This window comes from Patiria miniata, unplaced genomic scaffold, assembly GCF_015706575.1.
Source record: "Patiria miniata isolate m_02_andy unplaced genomic scaffold, ASM1570657v1 HiC_scaffold_29, whole genome shotgun sequence".
Taxonomy (NCBI): Eukaryota; Metazoa; Echinodermata; class Asteroidea; order Valvatida; family Asterinidae; genus Patiria; species Patiria miniata.
In genome coordinates this window covers 12,460,838-12,484,602 of record NW_024037068.1, presented here as the reverse complement: position 1 = coordinate 12,484,602, position 23,765 = coordinate 12,460,838, and the positions used below count along the sequence as shown (strand labels likewise).

The 23,765-nt window shown below is 38.0% G+C and overlaps 1 protein-coding gene and 1 long non-coding RNA gene across 2 annotated transcripts; both read right to left on the bottom strand.

The window, feature by feature from the left end:
* Positions 1-2,714: 2,714 nt before the first annotated feature.
* On the bottom strand, positions 2,715-7,899 carry LOC119735175 (oleosin-B6-like). The gene is made up of 6 exons (XM_038208881.1): positions 7,867-7,899; positions 7,170-7,199; positions 6,183-6,194; positions 5,405-5,572; positions 4,472-4,495; positions 2,715-2,732 (listed from the first exon to the last, which is right to left on the bottom strand). Exons 1-6 carry the CDS (start codon positions 7,897-7,899, stop codon positions 2,715-2,717), a joined length of 285 nt encoding a protein of 94 aa, XP_038064809.1.
* Positions 7,900-8,922: 1,023 nt separating this feature from the next.
* LOC119735428 lies at positions 8,923-23,522 on the bottom strand. Its single transcript, XR_005272168.1, has 5 exons — positions 23,336-23,522; positions 11,998-12,178; positions 10,523-10,546; positions 10,201-10,221; positions 8,923-8,946 (listed from the first exon to the last, which is right to left on the bottom strand). It is a non-coding gene; the product is annotated as an uncharacterized LOC119735428 (long non-coding RNA).
* Positions 23,523-23,765: the final 243 nt, after the last annotated feature.

Here is a 23,765-nt window from a genome sequence, read left to right as displayed (position 1 = left end):
GAAATTCAACTAAACACGCTTTTTTTCTGTAAATATGTTGTCTTTTAGTGCAGCATCTAAATGTATCGTCTGCAAGTTCAAAGCCGATTGACAGTGAATATAGGCATTTGTTTTTATGCATTTAAAAATTGACGAAAGGGTCAAGAGGACATCCTATAAATCACTGAGAAGCTCTTCAAAATATTTGCAATTATTTACCAGACCGCGTCATTACTAGATAGAGAAATACTGCTGCATTATAGAATCATGTAAATGCTGTTAGTGTTAATATTATAATAGTGACAGAAAGTCCACCAGATATGGCGAAACAGCGAGGCAAAGTTAGGAACTCCAAAAAAATAAATCAGGGAAGGCGAATCGTATACATTTACTGAGCTCTGCGAGTTTACATTCGGGAGCAGTGAGGAAATAAAAGAGATATAGGAATAACATTAATTGAGAATTATTCTATTATAAAATTGTGGGCCTAAAGTCAAGAACTATGAAACAAATGTCATACATTGTAACTGGACTGAAACGAAAGGGTCTATTCAAATCTAGCGATAGTTGTAACTTCAAAAGAAATTCAACAAGACCAATTTTGTGGAAGCATTTCATGATTGGCTCGATGTGAGGTTTTTTCGGTGAACTAAATTAACACTAGTTTAAAGTGGAGTATAAACTTGAAAGACATCTAGTAAAAAGAAATCTGGCAATCTTTAAATACAATTGAACCGTATACAAGATCCATAGTGAAACTATTTTTCCAGGCAGAGAGAAGCTTCCTGAATTTACTACTACATTGTACTATAATTATGAAAGAACAACAGCAGACGTTTTACTTATCTTGACGAATTAAAAACAGAAATATCAAGACAATCTCGATCACTTTGGCGTTCGTAGGACTGATTTGGGGGCTTTCACTCAGTTTGTGGTTGCATTGAATCTCGGTTAATCTAAGAGTATGTGATTTGTTACGTTCTTTACCGTTTGTTCTGTCTAGTGGTTCAATCTGTAAAGTCTTCATTTAAGTGACACGTAAATAACCGGTATGTAATGAATTATTATTTTTTAATGAATTAATTAATGAGTTAATTAATTAACGAAAACAGAAAGAGATTTTTTGAGAAGATCCCTTATGTGGTTGTTTACGATTACGTTACACGCTGAACGCGTGAATAACTGGCGGTAATTGGTGGAAAGTTCTTCCGTGTACATGTAAATAGCATGCAATAGTTTGGCGTCGCGTCATTCTCGATTCCACCTCTGACCGGAGAAAAGGCAAATGTTTTGCCCATGAAACTTAACCCACCACCACCCCAAACCCCACCTTTGTTTTTCCCCCATTTCTTTGCTCTTTTGGTTTCAGAAGCTCCGCTTTCTTGCACTTGTTTTGCGTGTTTTCCCCACACAAACACTGGTTCTATCTGTCTATTACCGCAATTATCTCAGCTTATTCCTCGAAATGTCATATGATTCCATCAAACAGTTTTATATTGTGTTCTGAATTGTTAACAAGTTTATATTTAAATATGTAATATTAATATTGTGATTTTTTTGGTACTTCAAAGGAAGTTTTTTAATTGTTGGTAAAGTAAAAGGAAATTATATGTATGTATCTACTTACATCCCAAACGTTTTGAATCTGAGTTGGAAGTAGTATTACTGGTTAATGTTTTATGGCAACTATACTTTACTTTGAAAAATGTAATATTGCCATGGAAACAATCTAAAGATTTCAATGAACAATTTCTTGCAATGTATTTATTAATTTACATAAAAATGCAAATACTAAATTAAATATAAAATATAAATAATATACAATGTGTTAAATTTTAAATAAAATATTAAGGACTCCTGAACCCAAATGGAGATTGGTTGTTTCAGTTAGATGTGTATTCATTTTGAGTTCGAGTAACGCAAGTCCATAAATTATTTTATATTCGCTTCGGTTTGAAAAGTTCCATTTACCTGTGCACTAAATAACATAAGTTTAAAGTGTAGTTTAGTTTTGCATCATATTAGTGAAATGGGCAATTTCGAATATTGTAACCCTAAAGGAGCCGGGTTATTATGACCACTTCGCTGTTTCCCCTCCCCTTTTTAATCTCAACCATTGAGTGACGACTATAATTATTAAACTTAGTGCATGCATATAGAACAACTTAATATGAACATACCGAAGAAATTTCATGACTATAGGTAAAGGGTTTTAGAATGACCGGCTAGTTAATTATTCATATGCACCAATGGCAACTCTGCTTTGTGTACAATACATATGGGGAAATTTAAAAAAAAATTCTGCACGGTAACCAATAGTCGGAATTTTCTGTTTTTCGCAAGACGCGAAGCTAAAAAGTCAGGAAAGCTCTGGGCGGGATTTTTTTTTTTTTGGCAAGGGTATCGCAGAAAAGTTGGGGGGGGGGGGGGAGCGGGGTCCGCCCCGACTCTTTTAGTGTTAACACAACGACATTCGTTTGAATGTATATATGGGGGATTTAAACTCAGTCTGTGGTGTCCTTGAATCTCAGTAAAACTAGCTGAGCCTCCGTGAACAAAACAAATTATCAATAGTGGGGAAAGAATTACGCTATTTTTAAAATTAAAATCAAGTTGGATATTATTTTTAAATGAACAAAAACAGACTTTTTACTTGGAGAAGTAAATTGTATCTACAATATTTCATTTGTAACTCTGATGTTTTTGTTTAAATTTCCATGATTGTATCTAGTGATTCAACCTGTAAAGTCTTCCTGTGATGGAAAAGAAAAACACCATCATGTCATGAAATAAATTTGTAACGAAAACAGAAACATTTGCGCAAGCAATGGTTGGCAAAAGAATAACACCACCGATTTTTTTTTCCGAACAAAATTCAACGGCATTGAAGTTTTTTTTGCAAATATCAAATGAAGATATTTATGCCGATTCAGTAATTAAACTGAGGATGTACTTCACCAAAGGATCTCTTGCTACCGAAAGAAATTCAAGAAAAGACACTTTCTTCTGTAAATATGTTGTGTTTTGGTGCAGCATGGAAATGCTTAGGTTACAAGTTCTTAGAGCATTTGTAACAAATCTGTACCTTATTTTCTGAATTTTTTTTAGAACTGGGAAAGGCAATGGGTTGCGTCCATTGGAGAAATTCAACTGAACCCGCTCTGTTTGTAAATATCTAATTTTTAGTTCGGTATGTGAAATTATTTCCTTTCTAAAAGTGTGGTTTATTTTCCTTTCGCTTGCATGTTGTGTGATTTGTGACTTAAACAAAGTATGTAAACTAGTTGAAAGTGGAATTAGGTAATTTCAGTATATTTATTTATGGTACCGGCATTTGACGGTCAGGCCAAAAAAAGTCTCCGGTTTCTGCTATGCACGCGCGTCGCCGTAGCCACGCGAACCAATTGTTTTTGAAATTATTTCATTTTCGGTTCGGTATGAGAGGTTCCTCTTTCCGGAAAACTTAATATTGTGAGTTTAAAGTGGAGTTTCGTCCTGCATCACATCAAGTCAAATTTAAGCAATCTCGAATATTTCGACCCAACCACATTCCTTTGAATATTCGGGGATTAAACTCAATCTGTGGTTGCTTTAATTCGCAGTAAACTAGCACAGCTTCCGTGAACCAAACAAATTATCAATGGTGTCAAAAAAAAACCGTTAGGTTTTAAGTTAAAAGCAAGTCGGAGACTATATTGAAATGAACAACACGTGACTGTTTATTTGAACAAGAAAATGGATCGTTAACATTTTCCAACCACATATCATAAGTGTACTATTTTCCACATTTCTTCCCTTTTATAATGATTTGTATCAAGTACCTAAACCTGTAAACGTTTTCCTGTCATTTAAAAATAAGACACCTCCAGTTTTGGAATGTTGGTGGGACTTCACTCAGTCTGTGGTTGTGATGAATCCAATTAAATCTTAGAGTCCACAAATTTGTAATAATTCTTTGCCGTTTGTTCTGTTTTCTTCTAACCAGAAAAAAAAACCGCTAGTTCTCAGGTGAAAAGCAACTTGGAATTTTGAATTAAACAACACCATACTTGTTACTTGAAGAAAACAATGATTCTTTTAACATTCCAACATTCTTTAACATCCCAACATTCTATATATAGTATTTTCTTCTTTCTCCCCTTGTTTGGGATTAAATTCCAAATGAATGTAGCAAGAAAAAACAAGGAGATATTCAGTATACTGTTTTTTGCTATTCGAAGGTAAAAAAAAAAAGCGAGTTCTATCTTTAACACAATGATTTTTTTTTTCACCGAAAATGTAACATCCTCAACGGGTCGGCTGAGATAGACAGTTGGAACATCAACAATAAATTCAACTGAACCACGAGATTTTGACCCGGATTCTGCCGCAACATGAAATTATTATGAATGTGATTGAATATGAGAGCGTGTTTGCCAATTTTTGCGAAACTATGAAACGACCTTTAGCAATTTAAAGTAACATCAGAAAAGGCGAAACGTTTTCAACTTACCAAATTCCGCAAAGCCGATGCCCCCTGTAATTAAGGAATTGGATAAGGTGTCACAATTAAAAAAAAAATAGATAAGTCTAAAGACAATAGATTCTATTTTATGTGGTTTGGGCCGCGTAGAATTTCTAAATTCAATTTTGTCCAGCCTAGTAGCATTAAAGCATTTGTCGTCTTATGTTTGTGGTTCTTTAGAGGTTTAAATTCCCAGGATTGCACCCAGTTGTTAAGCATGTTAAATCGTAATGTAAGTCAAAAGTGAATTGGTGTAAGCAAGTTTTGTTAGCTGATAACAATTGGTACTACAGGAAATCTTTAAGAAAGAAAGAAATTTAACTGAACCATATATCTGTGTTAATACATAGTGTTTGGTTAAGCATGTTTATATTTTGGTTTCAAGTTTAAGGCCGACTGTGCAATATCGCCATACATAAACGCGATCAATAATTCTCCAAAGTACATGGTCAGTGGGTACTTGCCGCCCAAAAGTATTGATAATTTGCAACAAATTTAACAACAAATCACGTCGTCCAGACAAAGAACAATTCTACTGCATTCTGCAATTGCGTAAGTATTTATGCTAATCAGAGCATATCTGCCAATTTTGGAGAAACCGCGATTCAAACTTCAGAACTAGTTACAAAGAATGCGAATTGCATGCACTCAAAAAGTAGCAAATTAGAATTGTTGTGCAAAGGAAAAAGGTGTAAAATTATTTGTATTCGTCTCGACAACTGTTCCCGAATAACGTTCGAATGACGGTTGTTGGAATTCTAAAACAAAGTTGCGTTTAATCTAGCTTAATATTTATATTCTCAAATACATTTATTTTCAGTTTTCGTACAGTTTGGTCAAACACAGCAAATATAAAAAGAGATACAGAACAAAATAACAGCAAGAGTTTTTTTTTAACAGAGTAAAATGATGATAACTTACTCTTCCCATACCGACCGGTGGAACAGCTGGTGTAGCCGGTATGGCTGGTGTGGCCGATGCTGCCTGTGTGGCCGATGTGGCTGTTGAGGCCGGTGAGGTCGGTGGAGATAGTTGGGCTGGTTTGGCGGCTGCGGTCGTTTGGAATGGTTGGGCCGCTGAAGAAGACGTCTGAACAACATCAATATCGGGAAAATGTCATAGGATTTGAAAAAATATTTCATTCCCACGACGTATGGATGGACTTACAGCTTTAAATTACAGTTTCTTTCAGGGCTAATTCCAAATTGAATAACTATTGTAACGCCAAAAATAGAAAGATGGAAAAGGATTTTTTTTCTGGAAGAAACTTGAAAATCCAGGAGGAATCAAACTTTAATTTTAAAAGAGATTATATGTTCTACATATATGGTGTCTAGGCAGATAGGTCGTCCCTTTGAAAGAGATGGGTTAATATTAATAAATGTTGTGCCACAGATGGAATTTTTAACAAAGAACTTCAACCAATTTTCACTTTTCTTTGTGAACAAATGTCGTGTTTGGTTAAGAATGCAAATGTATCGGTGGCAGGTTTAAGGCTGATTGATAAATGATACTTGCGAAAGAATCCGAAGTACTGATTACTTTACAGCAAAAAAAGCTGTTTATTCAAACAGCGATTCTGCTGCATTCCGAAATTGTGATTACTTTTGATAATAAGGAGCATATCCTCAATTAAGGCAAAACCGAGAACCAAACTGAGAACTCCGTAGTTTACAAAGAAGTCGAATTGTACACTTACCAGTGGGGGCGGCTGCAGATGTTCACCCATATTTATGGAAAGTAGGGGAAAAAGTTGAGAAAATAACATTAAGTTGTTGCAACGGTATTTCTAATCAATCGCGTTCTAAAATGCAACAATATGGGGACATGTGCTCGTATTTCAGTTTTTTTAATCTAACGACAAAATCATGGCTGAATCTGGCTTAACCACTTCGCGAGATAAATATATATTTTTTTTTACACGGAAGAAGAAACATAACAATCCACAAGTTTAAAGTTAAAGAGTTTAATAACGGAAAGGAAACGGTTCTAAAGGAGATCGTATACACACGAAAGTATATCATTCTTTGTGTTCACAAACCTTAGTAAAGCCTGTTTTTCGATTGTGTTTAATTATAAAAGTTTCAAAATACATTAATATCATGTACTTTTATTTTATTTTTGGTATTGTATTTGTAATTGTAATTGTACGTTGATGATGTAATTTATGATGTATGGCTGGCCCCAATGGGTAAAGAAATGTACTTAATAAATATATATAAATATATAAATAAGTTTTGCCTGGGTTAATTTTATCCAACGACCACATTAAATTTAGTCTGGTATGACCACACGGTTTGTTTGAATTTAACAGAAATTCTAACCCAAACAATTGAGTAAAGGACAAATTTTGAGTAGTTGCAGTTTTTACTCTTCCTTGTGAAAAATTTACCCAGGCGATTTGTCAGTGTTTATCACGATTTACACGAGTTTTGTCGGTAAAATAAACTGAAACTTAGTATAAAGTAGAGTTCTTTTTCAAAGAAAACTTGCAGCCCTAAATTTTGACATTTTACAATTTTATAGTGAACCAATATTTTCGGGCAAAGAGAAGCTGTCCAAATGACTACTGAGCTATGAAAACTTGTCTGCCAAGTATTGAGCCCGCGGCGTAACATCACATTGAAACAGTTAACCATACTTGAGTACACCTCAGCTGGGAAGTATAGATGAGTTGTACACTTACCGCTTCATCTGATTCTCCTGCCTGTATGTGCTGTATGAAATTAAACAAATGAGGGAATATTTAGTAAACATCAATCTTCTTAACGGAATCATTGTGTAAACAGAAATGTTACCCCTCTATAAGCTCATTCGAACCACTTATTGGACCCATGGAAACTTTATCTATAGTACTCTGCTGCCCATATCTACACATTACGGTAGTCATACTCAATGGGATACAATTTCGATCATTTTGACTCAACGATGTTGGTTTTAATGTTGGTAAGAATTCAAATCTGGTTGCCTCAAATCTCACATAACCTTAAATTCGATACACCACAATGGATGGGAACCTTATTAATATTTTGGGGGCTTAAAAAGACAGGCAGACATTGCAAATGTCTGCCTATTTAAGTAAAAAAATACTTTTTACTGTAAACATGGTGTTGTTTTTCCATGCAAAAGTGGGAATGTTTTGGTTACAATTGTAAATCCGGTCGGGAGTGAAATCGCTATTTGTTTTCATGGGTTCTACATTATATTCTACAAGACAGGGTCAAGGTTAGTCTTGGTTCAAGACGGGATTTTGCATTCCCCATTTTGCAGCCAGTCCCGAAATCATATAAATACTTTGGACAACGAGAGCATATCCCCCAATAATCGCGAAACCGCGAAGCAAGCTTAGAACTCCGAAGTTTGCAAAGAATGTGAACACTTACCGGTGGGGGCGGCTGCAGATGTTCATCCGTCATCGGTATGGAGATTTGGGAGAAAAAAGGTGAAAGAATTACATTAAGTAATTGCAACAGTACTCGTAATCATTCGTGTTCTAAAATACAACAATATCGGAAAGAAAAAAACTGAAGATCGTTGTGCAGTCATACAAGACCAATGACTACAACTTTTAGTTGAATTTAGCAGAAGTTCTGACCCAATCAATTGGTTATAGTACAACCGAATTTTGGGTAGTTGCAGTTTTCAACCTTTCTTGGGTAAAATTAACCCAGGCAATTCTTCAGTCTGTCAGAGGGTGGCTTTAACCCTTAAAGGGCCGGGGAAGCGGAATCCGCCTCCCTCAACTTTTTACCGCGATAGCCATGATTTTTTTTTTTCGCGACTCCAGCTGTTATGACTTTTTTTCGCGACTCCAGCTGTCTTTTTAGCCTCGAGGCTTGCACATCTTTTGATACCAAAAAAATAAAAATCGGACGTCGGGTTAAAACCAGCGAAAAAAATTCAGGCGCTACGCTACGCGCCGTGAAAACTGAATTTTTCCATATGCGTCGTGTACACAGAGCAGAATTACCATTCATACATAGGAATAATTAATTAGCCATAATTTCAAAATCCTTTGACCTTTAGCAATGAATTTTTTAGGGTATTTTTATGATGAGTTGCTCTATGTATGTACCCATCAGTTTCAAAATTTTTCGTCACGCTATGGCCGAGATCTTAAGGGGGGCGCAATCCGCCCCCCCCCCTCCCCGGCTGAGAGATGGTCAAAATAACCCGGCCCTTATAGGGTTAAGGTTAAAGGCAAGCTAGACATTGATTTTAACTAAACATCGACAGGCCTTTTACTTGGTGAAGGAAATGAGGCTCAACATTCAAATGTTTTTATTTATAACAAATAAATAATATTACAAAATTCAAAATAATACTAATAATAATTTTTCCTTTCCTCTCTTTTCAGTTTTAATTCCCACGATTGTATCAAGTTGATGACATGTATGCCTAAATACTTTCCATAATGACAGCATGTTTTCTACACTTACCGTTGGTGGTGGCGGGATCCCACTCTGTATGGAAATAAAATAGATGACAGAATGACATTTCTTGAAACACCCTTACTACCGTTAAAGCCGTGGACCGTCTGGTTCCCCGACCTGACAATATTCGACGTCTTTGGCTCTGAGAACCAGACTATCAACCAAATAGTTTTTCGGTACTCGATTTTCCTAAAAGAAAACCTCGAGAGCTATGGTAACTAAAAACAAAAAAACATTCAATACGAAAGTAGGATTTGATTTAAAACATGTATTAAAAGAAAAATAATATATCGCCGTTATTGCGGATTGATCCCGGTACCTTCGACAATGTAGTCGGAAGTTTACCCCAACGAGCCACCAATGCGCTCTTGCTGGAAGGACAGTTATTAATTTCACAATGGAATGTTTTAGGGGGTTTATGCCATAACTATAGCAGTTGAAAATCGTGTTACGCGGTAAAATCCAATTTTCGGTTTGGTAGGTGAACATTTCCCCGTAGGCCTATTTCAGTTATGTTTTCTCTTCATTCAGCAGGCATAGCATCTGATTTGTGAATTAAACAAATACGTAAACTAACTGAAAGTGGAATTTAATATCTGCAATGCAGCTTTTTGATATTCGAGGGTAATAAATACCGAGTTGTATCTCACAGTGAGTTGTTTCACCGAGAATAAAACCTCTTGAAACGGTCGAGTGAGATCTATATGTTGCAACATCGAAAGAAAATCATCTAAATACAAATTTTGGGAAGAATATCAGGTTTGGTTCACTATTAGCTTTTTTCGGTTTCATAAAATTAAACGTGAAGTGAAAAACCTTTTTATTTCAGAAGGCTTTATATGAGGTAATATGCACTCGGTGAATATTTTATGATAAGGTTTCGATGTTTGTCCAGTAAATCATGATTGTATGTTGGAAGTACCTAACAATTGTATAGTATTAGTAATTTTAATTCTAATCATACGGTTTTAATTATAATGTAATTTGTACTGTTATGCGCATTAGAACTTTCTTTATGTATTTTGCGGATTTAGAAATATCATTATTATTAGTACTATCATTAAGTCAAAAAGAATCCTTGCAGCTGTCCTAAAATGTAATTCCACAGTATACAAGTTTTATAGCGAGCCAACATTTCCAGGCAGTGGGACGCTTCTTGAATTACTACTATGTTGTGAGAACATTATCTGCCAAATATGGCGCCAGAGGCGAAACATCACATTAAAACAGTAAACCATACTTGAATACACCAAAGTTGGGAAAGTAGATGAGTTGTTCCCTTACTTCTTCATCTGATTCTCTATCCTGTACGAAATAAAACAGATGAGGGAATATTTGTTTAGAATTTAACTTCCTTACGGAGTCGTTGTGTGAATAAAAATACCAAGACAATCTCCATCACTTTGACTGTACCCAATGTATTTCATCGGTTCACTAGTTTATCGACATTACCAGGCATAGTGGTGCACAAATTACTACTACGTTGTTCAAACATATCCGCCAATAAGTACGCCCGATCCAGGCGAAACATCACAATGAAAAAGTAAGCCATATTTCACAGTAGGCCGACATCACAGAAGGGAAAGTGGATGAATTGTACCCTTACCATTATGTCCTGTAATTCGTCAACCTGTATGAAATGAAAGATACGATATTTTTGTTTAAACAAAAAATCTGTTTTTAAAGGATGTGTTGTGAAAATAGAAATATCAGGGTAATTTCCATGATATTGACCCAACAACATTCATTGATTGTGTTGAATTTCGGTAAGCCTTAGAGTCTGTACATTTGAAACAAATCTTAACCGTGGGTTCTTTTTGACAGAAACCAAAACTGTTTAGTTAATGAACCTGGAAAGAGAATCGATTGCATCTCTGGAAAAAATGTCTTTACTCCACTTCTGATTTAGTAAAACAAACAAATAACTGACAATTGTTTGTGGCCGTATCTGCCATGATCTGACATTGTCGTTCAATGGTGAACAGTGCCATGTGTTACGCGATGTGCGACGAGTAGGATTAATTGCATTTCATAACTGCGTCGTTCTTTTTTCGTCAAAAATGTAAATACCGCATGAGAACGTTGCTTTCGTTCCGATTAATTTTGCACGTATGAAACACTAAATTGTTTCGATCTCATTTTCTTTTTTGTTGGAATACAGTTCGCATGAAAATGTACTCGTGAATGTGATACATCATAAAGAATCATTGAATGGAATTTCCATTTAGTACAACCAGTTAATTGTAACTTTTCGATCACACGATCCTTAGAGTACTTTTGTCATGTACGAAGACATTTAAAAATGGATATTTCCAACGAATTCTTCAAAATGACAGCTTGCCAGATAGAACAATTTCACAGGTAGTTTTTAGTCCCATTACTATCTTTCAACCAAGTATATGTTTTTCTACAATAATTAGGGACCGTGACCATGCAGCCACGGTATGAAAAGGCCCCCCCCCCGGTAAGCTCGTCCCCTCCCAAGAAGTCATTTCGCACCGTCCCAGCTACCAGCCCAGGAGCTTATCCGGTTGCTAATCAGGAACTCCTCTATCCTCGGGTCTATTGTTTGCAAGTATTGACACATGTAATATATCCCAGAAGAAACCCGCTTGTGGTTTTCATCTCTCAGCGCGAAACAATAGAACACTTTCGTCGGCACAGATCACAACCCCTGCCATATCGGTTTCGCGCACAATGGGACCGTAAATTACCAAGGCGTTTGGAAGGATTTTATCTTTAATCCGGTAAGTCTGCTATTGTTCTGCTCTGGAGGTTCTCGGAAGGGCAATAAATTGATGCGCCTGACTGACTTCAAAACTTCTGGTCAGCCAGGACCATGTACCGGTCGAGACTGGGCTGAAGACCGGACTGGCTCTGGACCGGACAAGGTACCGGGGGGGCCCTTTTCATACCAGGGCTGAATGGTTACTTTTTGGATAGCTGCAAATGATGGTGAATGACGATAAAATGTCGCATTCGTTTAAATGCCTTTATTAATTTTTCTACAAAAGAGTTTCATAAGAAAATATCTCAATGAATTTCCATAGTGATTGTGACCGTTAAGATCTTGATACTCACTCTTGTAAACTGCTGCACGTCCTTTTACGATTGCACGCCGGCGCCACAAGCACAAGCAGATAACAGGGTTTCCACTGCCGACGACACTTTGGTAATGACCTCAGGAGGTTCAGTGGTGGCTCAAACTATAGCGGGACACTATTCTGATGTACGTTGTTTCAGTTCAGCTATGAAAAAGTCACTGTAAAAAAAACGGCAGAAATTATCAACTTTAGATAAGAGTGGAGATACGAAGTTTTGAAAATTTCAGCATCGTTTTTCAAGATGAAAATTCATGTTATTTACCAGGGAACAAGGTGTGTGTAAAACATTGATATTCAAGCTTTATATTGATATAAATGACAACGATCTACGATTTGAAAAAAGTCAACGGAAAGGGAAACGAAAATGAAAGCACTTTTGGAGAGTTGCCTGTACGCACGTAGTTTGTGTGTACGGCGTGCGTGTACACGGCGCACCGTGGCTTTCCACTGCATGCCTGCCTGGATGCGCTGCGTTGGTCGGCCCGTCACTGGGCTCCGGGCCACGTGGTGCCGTGGCCCGGTACCGTGGGACAAATGTTGCTTTAATGCTTGGATCGTTTCGTCCGTGTCTGCGTCCAATTGCGGAGCTTTATTTCAGTGAAAATGTTCACTGGGGATAGTGAAAAGGGCACTAGCTTATATTTTAGTGTAAATGAAAAACAAAGATGTAAAGTGAAGATGTTTTTCACCGTTTGTGACGCGACCGTTCCAGTCATCTACTTCGCCCCCAAAATGGACTCTCAACCACTTCGCCCCATATTCAATGCCGTTATAGTAACAGCCATATCGCCCCAATGTCAGTTCGCCCCAAATATTTCTCTGCGTATTAATTATCCGAAAATCATAAAAACAGAAGTCTATATTCCGCTATTAAATTCATCATGATCATGTACATGTCATTCCTACTTAAATATGGGTAGTGGGTTTTTTTGGGTAGTTTTTGGTATATAAACTGCAACTTTCAAGTTTCATAAGTTCTATTCCTCCATTCCAAGTCTTAAGGTTATAATTATCATTAATTAATAACTCGTTGATATAATTATATTCAAATTACATGCTCGGTTGTGTTACATATGACAAACAAAAAGGCAGTAGGGGGCATATATCTCCCATTCGAAGTTTTAAGTGTTCGTACACAGTCATGCAGGCCTACTTAGCTTTGGCTGTGCTTTCGCATCAGATTGATTACATTTTCTAATTAGAGGCAATTAATTAATAAGGTTGTGACTTTTTGAACATGAGAACAAGTAAGGCACTTTTCCTTTAACATTATGGGAATATTTAATAATGTGTACCTCGTATATCTTGTTAACAGTGCACAAGTTTGCTAATTTTAATTAATTAATATGCAAATAAGATGCAGGACTAATTAATTCTTTTGATTTTATGTGCCGAAAAGACAGCTTGGCATATGTAGATTATATTCTGAAAGTTTCATGTACATGCTATAAATATATTTCAAGTTATAAGCCAATAAGTGCATTTTCATGTGAATTCAACGGTGCCACCCTTAAAACAAAGAAAATAAAAAGATTGACCTTTGACATGGGACTTCTTTGCCATTGACAAAAAGTGGAACAAAAACGTCCGTATCTCCGTAACGGAAGGTGCCATTTCAAAAATTTAAAATGCCATTGACCTGCCCTTTCATCCTGTAAACATTTTAAAAACAAAAGAGCAACAACAAATTTTCACCTAAAGTGCTACACAGGTTTCTTCTCCGAACACTTGGCGTCCGTAAAATCAAAAACCGGGGGGGGGGGGGGGGGGGGGGGGGGGGGGGGGGGGGGGGGGGGGGGGGGGGGGGGGAGGGGGGGGGCTGATACCATATTTCAATAGGGGGCGCTGTTCAAATTTCACGATTATTAACACTAGATTACAGAATGGTGTACCGTATTTTGAACAGGCGGACATTATACCAGTATATATTTAGTATATATATTTTTTTGGGGGGGGAGGGGGGGGTCAACCTATTTTTAGGAATTTGGACGAAATATTTTTTGACAGAGCTGGGGGATTGACCACCCCCCCCCCCCCCGATCCGCGCCTGGTCAAGATTCTGAAACTTAGTAAACTAAAGTTACTTGCTCCTATCCCAAGAATGTTCATAGGTAATTGGCAACAATTTTTATTTGAAAACTGATGATGTCAACATGACGTCAGAGTTACAGTTGAGTACAGTTTAGGAAAAAAAGAAGCATGGAATTAACGTACGTGAAAAAAAGGATGAAATAGTTGTGAACAATGAGGTTCAGCGCAAGTGCGGGATGGCTATACTTGTATGAGTCTTGGACCATCTACTTATGAACGAAGCGTGTTTGGCTCATGAATATGCATGAGTTTAATATGAAATAACAGTGAAGAAAACACTGTTAAAAAATGGAGGGAAAAAATGACCCTGTTGGCTCTTGTTCTTGGGCAGACAAATCAACAAGCTCCAGATCCCTACAAGTGTGTTAAGGTTTGCGTAGGTACCCACATGGGGAAAAAACACGGTTGGTTTAGAACCAAAAATGGAAAATGATCGATGTAATTGGAATTTTCCTTCAAAAGCCAACCCTCATTTTTAATCGCCTAATCGGTGGTTTCAAATTGACAGTCTACGAAACACCGTAATATTCAATGCGATTTAGCTTCATTGCCAAAAGGGAAGGCTCCTCTGCGTCCAGTATAGTGGTTGGTGACACAAACTGAATGGAACAGACAAGGTTTGTGCCCAAAAATTGGCGCATGATGTAAGGGAATTCCCCCGCAAATCCCTACGATCATTTCACAATCGCAACTGTTGGTGGTTTTCCCGCTGATCTGTGGTACCATTGAGTCAACAGTCTCTGAAATACCGTAATATTCAATGCGATTTGGCTGCATTGCCAGGCTCCTCTGCGTATAGTAGTAACGGTTGGTGACACAACCTGAAAGGGGCATGGCAGAGAAGGTTTGTTCACGACGTTCACAACGTGGCGCATGATGTCATGGGAATTCCCCTATTTATCCCTGACCCCCTAAAGGCTCCGGGGGTCAAGGACCAAATATCACAGAATACTACATGTGCTGTGCACACTTGTATGGAAAGAAATACACCCTACAGGTGACTACTCAGTGGTATTTTGTAGCTTTATAAATAGGCGGTTAGGGTTTCACAAAATTCACAAAATTCACAAAATTATTTCACAAAATCATTTCACAACCACGTCCTAGTCGTCGGTTTTCCCACCCGATCTGTTAATTAACTGGTCATAAACTATATTCGCTCGACCTTTATAATTGTATGTGTGTGAAGGTAAACCTGATTAAAGAGACAAACTGTTCCATGAAGTTCTTAATTTACAAACTGAAAGAAAATAAATACATATTCATCGAAAGCTGGGGAAAGACAGCTTTGAGTATAGGAACCGTTTTTTGTCAAAATGTTTGCTTTGAACATCTAGTATGTACAGGGATGGCTAGGACGTTAGACCCCATAGACCAGTTGCATTCAGTGGCCATCTTTGAAATCGTTAATATTTCGCAAAAATAACATTCATATTCATCGCGATAGTGGCCGATTAGAAGCAAATTAGTTCCATGCTGTCATTCCCGAGGTTCGTATTAGTTTTCAGACGTTCAAATTCGTTGTTAGACCACACATGTTCATGTTTAACACATCCTAAGTTGAATTATGTCATTCGGTTTAAATGGCCATTCAATTTAGTTGTCGGTTTGGTTTATGGTTATTTACGAAAGAATCATATTTTTGTTTTCATCTCTGCGCATTCTATTTAGCACTTTCTGTATTCAAAATAATGGGATACGAATTTAAGATGCGAGGTTTAATTGTTTTTGTTTGACATTCACATGTTCTTTTGTTATTGGTTTCACTCTAGTTGCTTCATGTTCATAGTATCTGATATCTGTCGTTAACCTAAAGATGTAACAATGTAAACCCGTGGTGCGAGAAAATTAAACATTAAATACGTGTACATTAAAGTCGAAATATATAAACAGTTATAGAAAACATTAAACTTAGGAGATCCCTCGATTTTCGCCAAGCTGTTTAATGTTTGGCCAAAAACATGCAAAAAGATACTTAACGGTTTGGGTTGCCCAGCGGTTGCCTGTTGGCATGACGTCACAGGTCAAATGGTATATTATACACATATAGACTGGCAATGAGGTCACTAGCTCCCATCTATGCCCCCCCCCCCCCCAGGGGACTGTGAGTGACCAGAGAATGCAAAAGAGGGTCCTATTTCGGCCTCGGGAAATAGGAGCTTCTACTGCTCACAAACAGGCCCGAGGGGGGGGGGGGGCATAGACGTGCACTAGGGACCGAATTATGCCAGTCCTTATGTGTTTTATAACTCACCTCTGTCCAAAATATAAAATAAAAAAAGAAACATTTCAGAGTTTAATTATTGAAATTGTTAATCAATAATTAACTCAAAAGCAATTCAACTGTAAGCAATTCAACAATTAATGGAACGCTTTTAGTTTCCCTAGATTAAATTTTTGAGTTTGAGTTTTGTCAGAGGGCGCTGTTAACAGTCAAAAATGCCCGATCAGGTACTAAACTCTGGAAATTACGCCCGCGCGATGTCTCGACGCGCGCCTACTCGCTGACGCAAGTTTCATACACGAACCTATTAGTGAATCACAGTGACCGCGTTTCAGCCAACCAGGATAAAGAACAAGCAAGAGGTGTGTTATAAAGGCCTATAACTACTCCCATTGTACATTTTTAGTTTAAACAAATAATAATTTCATACGAATTTCACAGTTTACGAGCGCGCACTCGCGTGCACGGCAGCACTTTCACCCATCTTTGTCCGAGTTCATGGTCCACAAAATGGTCTTATAGCAAAGAAATTGTGATTAACCCTGCGTAGGCAATTCTGTGCCTATCTACAGGTCTGCACCCACAAGACTGCCTAATTAATGCATGTTAAGGTGATTTCCGAGTTGTTGTATTTACCGGGAAGGGGGGTAATCATACATGGGCCCACAACGTTACATGTTGAGTCAGGTGAGATGGGGATAAGGGGCCGCAACCGTGGGTCTTTTTTATTTAAGGTTATAGACAAGTTAGGTGGGTTCTTTTTTCGAAGAAGTGTATTCTTATGTGAGGAAAATAGCAAGCATCAACAGAGCCATTCCTAGTTCTTTTTCAGTTTTTGGGGGTCCGAAAAAAGTTGGAGGATAAAAGACTCTGCGAGCTGATGTACATATGTTCAAATGCACCTTACGACCGCGTTTAGGGAATATTTTTGTTGATGTATGTTTTATCTGGTAGGGATACCAGTGTAGGCAATTAATTGAACTGCCGAGAGCGTATTTTGTTAAATGTATTTTCTCTTTGGTAACTACGCATTACAATTCCGGCTACACAGACAAGGTGGCGGTAGTCTGAGTATCAGCCGTTATCCATGGAGCCAGGTCTTCTGTACAACGTCTATGAATAAACATTCAAGCCGCGCGTCAGCCAATCGGAGTCGAGTTTAATCGTGACGTCATTTCATACCCAAATCAGGACTAATGGTTTGATTGGTCAATTCCAATGCATGATACAGAGCGCGTAACACAGGTTTTTTTTAATCCATGTCTATGGCACGCAACCGGTGAATGACCGTAGATCCGATATAGAAAGCCGCTGATTGGTAAAAATCTTGAGATCTACATGCAGTTGTCTAGCATAATTAATCATCGAATCTGCTCACATCGTCGGAGTTTTCACGAAGAGACAATTTTGGCAAAAATCAATATATTTTTTTAATTCTTTTTTTGGGCCGAAATGGATTAAATGTATTGCAACGGACATCTTCCCGAATTTATTTTGTCAAAATCAAAATTGAGATCATGAGAATCAATAAAGGGAAAATTTCAGTTTTCACGAAGAGACAATTGTAGCAAAAATGCACGTTGTTCTATGGGGACAAAATAACGTGCGTGTGCGATTTTGAGTTTTCACGAATAGTACAGGCAATATAAGGTGTGACCTCAAACAAATAGCAACAGAATTTTTTTCACCACAGTACATTTTATATAAGGTACCTAAAAAGACATACTTAAAGTCTTAAGAAATCCAGGTGGTGGAAATATGCCTAATTTGCATAAATCCAAAATGGCCGCATATGTTAGGACTTTCGCATTGATTTTATAGGTAGATTACTAGGTGGATTTTGGAGGTACTTTAAACGACAGTTTTAGTCCTTTAACATTGATTTACTCATTATTCTAGTCCTAGGTAAATTTCAAGATCCCTATGTTTCCGAAATTTTTCCAAATGCCGTATAATTTGCATAAATGCCGTATATTAATTTGCCTAAGTTAAAGTTAAAATAATGGATGCAATGTGTGGACATGTACCAATTGAATTTTCCCTGATAATCCAAGTCAAATTTCACAACACAGTGCATTGCTATAAGGTCCCTAAAAAAGTTGTTAAAAATCCAAGTGGTGGAAATATGCCGAATTTGCATAAATTCAAAAGGCCGCTAATTACATGATTTTCATATGATTTGGCCATATACCGGTAGTATATAGGCCGTTATGTACTTTTGCTTTTTTTTTTTTTTAAAGAAGGAATTTTTGCCATATTTGGAAAGAGTTTACCTCCCTAAATCGATTGGATAATGCATTGGAGACATTTTCCCCCAGCTACCATGTGGCGGCCAACTTGAATTTAAAAATGGCTGCCATTTCGAGCCTAATTTGTATCATGTAACTTCGGACCTGATTAAGGGAATAACAGTGTGAGGTCACCCCCACACTGCGTGATAATGACCGGGTGTGGGGGTGACCGCTGTAAATGGACCGAGACGAAGTCGAGGTCCATTAACAGCGGTCACCCCCACACCCGGTCATTATCACGCAGTGAAGACCGGATCCTCACACTGTTATTCCCATTAATAAATACCTTTATAACGAAATAAACATTTAAAATGCTTCAATTCTGTGACTTTCTTTCGGCGATATATCAAACTTTTTTGTGTTCATGTTCATGGGCCATATTTTAGCTTAACAGCTATAACGACGTAAACTCAACAGAAACTGCTGCCGTAGCGAAACAAATTACAACAATGTTTTCATATCTTTACCTGATGGAGAAAGCTGAAATCTCGTTTACACATTCCTTGTGTCCGGAATTACAAAGATGCTTGGTTTAGGAAAGGTAAATATGTCGGTGGGTGAAGTGTTCAAAAAAAAATAAATCGTAGATCTACGCTTTCGTCGTTAACATCCTCAGTACATGTATATACTGCACTGCTGTACGATGTCGTTTCAAAACTTCCTTACGCGCACGCACGCACGCATCCCTAGCAACTGTGTTGCGTACGCGCGAGTCAGTCTCACGCGATGGGGGTTGAGCGCATGTGCAGTGCTCAATTGTTAAAAGCTACCGCAGGACTGTTACTATATTTTGACCAATCATTGGCTTGCATGGGGCTGAACGGGCTGAATCAATGCTGGTTCAGGGGCCATTTATTCGCTTGATCTTTGAAGCCGGTCCATTATCACCGTTAATGACCGGCCACGTGATCGAGTCTCGACCAATCAGAAACCATCAACTCTCCAAGCTATTTATTAATGTCACATAAAGTTCATTTTGATGGCAAACCCCGTGTTTTTGATACAAAGGAACCCCAGTACATTATTGTTCACGATGTACTCCAAATGGATGGCAGCCATCTTGGATATTTCAAAATGGCCGCCATTTTCGGCTCCTTTGCATAACAAATTCGGACACGAATGTCGTACAATGTCAATTTCGGTGGCAAACCCCATACCGTACATTTGATCCCAAGTAATCTTAATGACCCATTGCTGATGATGTATCCCAGATGGATGGCAGCCATCTTGGATTTTTCAAAATAGCCGCCATCTTGGATTTCATTTATAATAACATTGCACCTGAATGTCCTATGAAGTCCATGTTTTTGAATGAACTCAAGTAAATGGACTCAGTAAATCACTGAGGACGGGGTACTCACAATTGATGGCAGCCATCTTGGATATTTCATAATTGCCGCCATTTTGAACTATATTAAATTTGGACTTTGATTGTCGTATGAAGTCACTATTGGTGGCAAACCCCAAAAATGTGATACCAAGGAATCCAATTAACACATTTAGGCATCCCAAATGGATGGCAGCCATATTGGATATTCAAAAATAGCGGCCATCTTGGATTTCATTTAAATAATAAGGTGGCACCTGAATGTCGTATGAAGTCCATTTTGGTGGCAAACTACATGTTCTTGATACCGGTACCAAGGAACCCTAGTTATAATCATTGTTGATGGGGTACTCCACTGGGAGTATACCCCATCAACAATGATTTTCTCGGGTTCCTTGGTATCAAAAACATGGAGTTTGCCATCAGAATGAACTTCATATGACAATCAGGTCCGAAGTTAGATACAAATTAGGCGAAATGGCGGCCATTTTGAATTCCAAGACGGCTGCCACATGGTAGATGGAAAAGCTTAGGAAGGTAAACTCTATCCAAATAAAAGAAAAATTTCTTCTTTAGCAAAAAAAATGTAATGGCCAAAAATACGACATAATATACTACTGTCCTAAGTTGCTTTTCGGGGGACTTTAAACAACATTTTGTCATTTGACATTGGGGTCATTCAGTGTCAAATCACCCCCCAAAACTTTTAAATTTTAAACCCCAACCTCTTCAAATTGGTTCATATTTATTTATATTAATTTTTAGCGCCATCGGACAAACGGTTTTCGCGCTACCGCCCAGGCAATTTTGGTCAAAATGGACATTGCTGCCATTTGTTAAATGACCAAACTATATAATCTGTGAGCCAAATTTGTTAATCTTGATTTCTTTTGAAAGGTTACATCAGGAGAAAACCAAATTTACCATTGTTTTTCATGTCGGGGTTTTTGAAGTATAATGACATTTTGACCTATACTTTGACCTTGAATTTGATCTAGTGGATCACCCGACCACCCAACATTGAGACAAACTTGGATGAAAATTAAACCCCCAACATGTTTTCTACAAAATATCAAAAAATAGGGCACAATATTTTTTGTTTGGTTTTTGGCTCATCTCAAAGTTGGCATACATGTTGCAAAATGTGATATCCCTATGCAGTGTGCTAGTGGATAAAGTAGGGATTTTTTGTCCCTGAAATGTGTTCATGTACAGGGTGTCACAAGACTGTTGAAATTATTCCTTTTATTTTCTGAGTTGATTTATTTATCACTAAATGAGAGGGTCTGTTTTGCAACATGTTGATTGGTGCATGGCATGCTGGCTGCATGCAGCTTGGCTGTGCTCTGGCTTACTTTTTCACAGCCAGTGAAACAGCAGGAGTGTTTTAAGTTTTGAACACATTTCAGTTTTACCCTCCGCCATCCCCCTTTTCCTTTGTTTGTTTGCTTTTCATATATACATATCCAAAACAATTAGGTCGCTCGCAAGTTTATGGGGATATTTTTTCCACCGAGTCTTGGATCGAGCACTCTGCGGTGCCAGAATGGTTGTGTTAGAACTGATGTGACCAATTTGCCCAATCGGCACAGTTATGAGTATGTAATAATTGGAATGAATTAAAAGTCTCACGTGGCTGCATGTGGCATAAATTCAAAACGGGAGTAATCCCTGTGTTTTTGTTATTTGGGTGTGAGTATAATTCAATATCGTGTATACACATCCTGATAACTTTTGTCAGCGGGTTGAAAAAGTGGAAAACGATTTAATTGGAATTCCCAACCAACATTTCGCAATCACACTTGTCGCAATCATGGTCGCCACAATGCCTGTGTTGCAAAATTACCATGATGTCATTGCAAATTCCCTTTCGTTTCGCAACCCCAGTCGGGTATTTCCCATCGCACAATGAATAGTCGCAAAGCAAACTCATATCACGCGAGCTTGTGTGTGAAGGTAAATCTGATATAAGACATACTCTCTTTTGAAGCTTTGATTTTTTATCTGTTTTATTTAACTAAATAAATAATCTACAAGGTGACAAAAACATGCAACCCTCAGACATGTGTCTTTTTAAAAAATAGGATCGGTGGATTTTTATATTTATGGTATGAGATTTCAGCTGAGATTAGTCATTTTCCATCCTTTACACAAGTACTTCAAACAGTGGAAAATTGTACTGTTAGCCCACTGTGCAATTATCCTTCATTTCTGCAATTTCTTAAGTATTTTGACATATGCAACGGTTTAAAATAAAAAGGATGAGATACCTGTTCAGGTGGAAACTAAAGGTTTTTTTGCATCAAATTAATTTGTACTCCTTTCATAATGTGTGCCGTGTTGTTTGTTGGCCTAAGGATAAGGACATGCACAAATAGGCATGGGCGTCGCCAGGTTTTTTTCTAGAGGGGGGCAACATATTTTTGGCCAAAAAATGCTTGTATTTCTCAACACATTCTCGATTTATCAGTTTTAGAGGGGGGCAGGGACATTTTGCCCCCCCCCCCCCAAATCATTAAATTTACACCACTTTGTCTTCGCGCCTCTTTTTCTTTTCTTTTCTTGTCTTTTCTTTTTCTTCCTTTTTTTTCTTTTTGCTTTTCCGTGGGGAAGGCAAGTGCCCCCCCCCCTTGCCCCCTCCCTCGCGACGCCCATTCAAATAGATATTGTGAAAAATCCTTCCTGTGGTATGTTTGGTGTGTGGAGGGAAAAATGACTACTTTTACATGATTGGCACGTTCTCAGCAACCCAAAGTGTTATTGTCATGATTGTTTCAGTATTTGAAGGAAAACGCTCTTAGCTTTTAAGGCCCAAAAAAATCTCCGGTTTCTGGTATGGAGCTTGCCCAAAAAGTGGTGCGGTGACGCGGCTTTTTGTTTTTTTACCTTTTTTTTTTTGCTTCAAATGTCGGCTGATGACTTCAAATGGTGGTCGACTAAACTAAGTGCAAATATATGGGAGTCCAGAGAGGCCACATGAAGCTTATTCTCGATCATAACCCCATCTAAAAACACGTTAAAATTGTGCAGCAGCAGGATTCCAGTCAAACCAGTGAGTTTGGCGGTTTTGAGACATCATCTTTTATTGAAAAAAAAAACATAAAGATCCTATACCTTTTTAAAAGGCATATGTTTTTGGGGTGTATTTTTTGGGTCACTTTGTATAGAATCAGTCCCCTACCATTAGCCTAGATTTTCAAATACCTTCCATTCACAGCCTAGATTGTAAAACACATTCTGACTGACTTGAGTCGGGTCAGGTGCACAGAACCATGGGTTTCCTGACTTTTCTATTCAGTGCAATGTATAACTGCACAGATAAAACGGTAGCTAGGAATCCTGTTTGAATCCTGTTGGAAATAAAATGAAACCTCGATCTTACCTGGGCTTTGCCGACTGACACCAACAGTGTAAATCCAATCAACACCATCACAAAAATCCTAGTCCTTGAACTTGTCAACACCATTGCTCTCCAGTGTAAAGATCCAATTTTGTTAGAGTAAGCAGTTGATGAGTAACTCCAACAGCATTCAAAGGTGTGGGACTTGATTTTACGGGTGTTTGTTATACAGCACGTACGCGCTAAGAGTTGAACTTATGAACACGTCCACTCTGTACATCTACACACAATGTGTAACTGGAACAGTGTGGCACTACTGCTATCCAGGTGTATTCAACCGCAGTGGCGTCGCCAAGGGGGGGCCAGGGGGGGCACGTGCCCCCCCTGGAAAACCTAGTGCCCCCCCGAGTGCCCCCCCATCTGAGATTTGGGTTGGTAAAAAAAATTCTGCGCGTTGTTAAAATCATTACCT

Bases quoted from the DNA above. Each gene is read 5' to 3' on its own strand.
- LOC119735175 (XM_038208881.1), bottom strand. From the start codon at position 7,899: ATGACGGATGAACATCTGCAGCCGCCCCCACCG. The intron at 7,200-7,866 runs GTAAGTGTTCAC...AATTTCATACAG, and splicing joins ATCTGCAGCCGCCCCCACCG to CACATACAGGCAGGAGAATC. The intron at 4,496-5,404 runs GTAAGTTATCAT...CCTTAATTACAG, and splicing joins CACCGGTCGGTATGGGAAGA to GGGGCATCGGCTTTGCGGAA.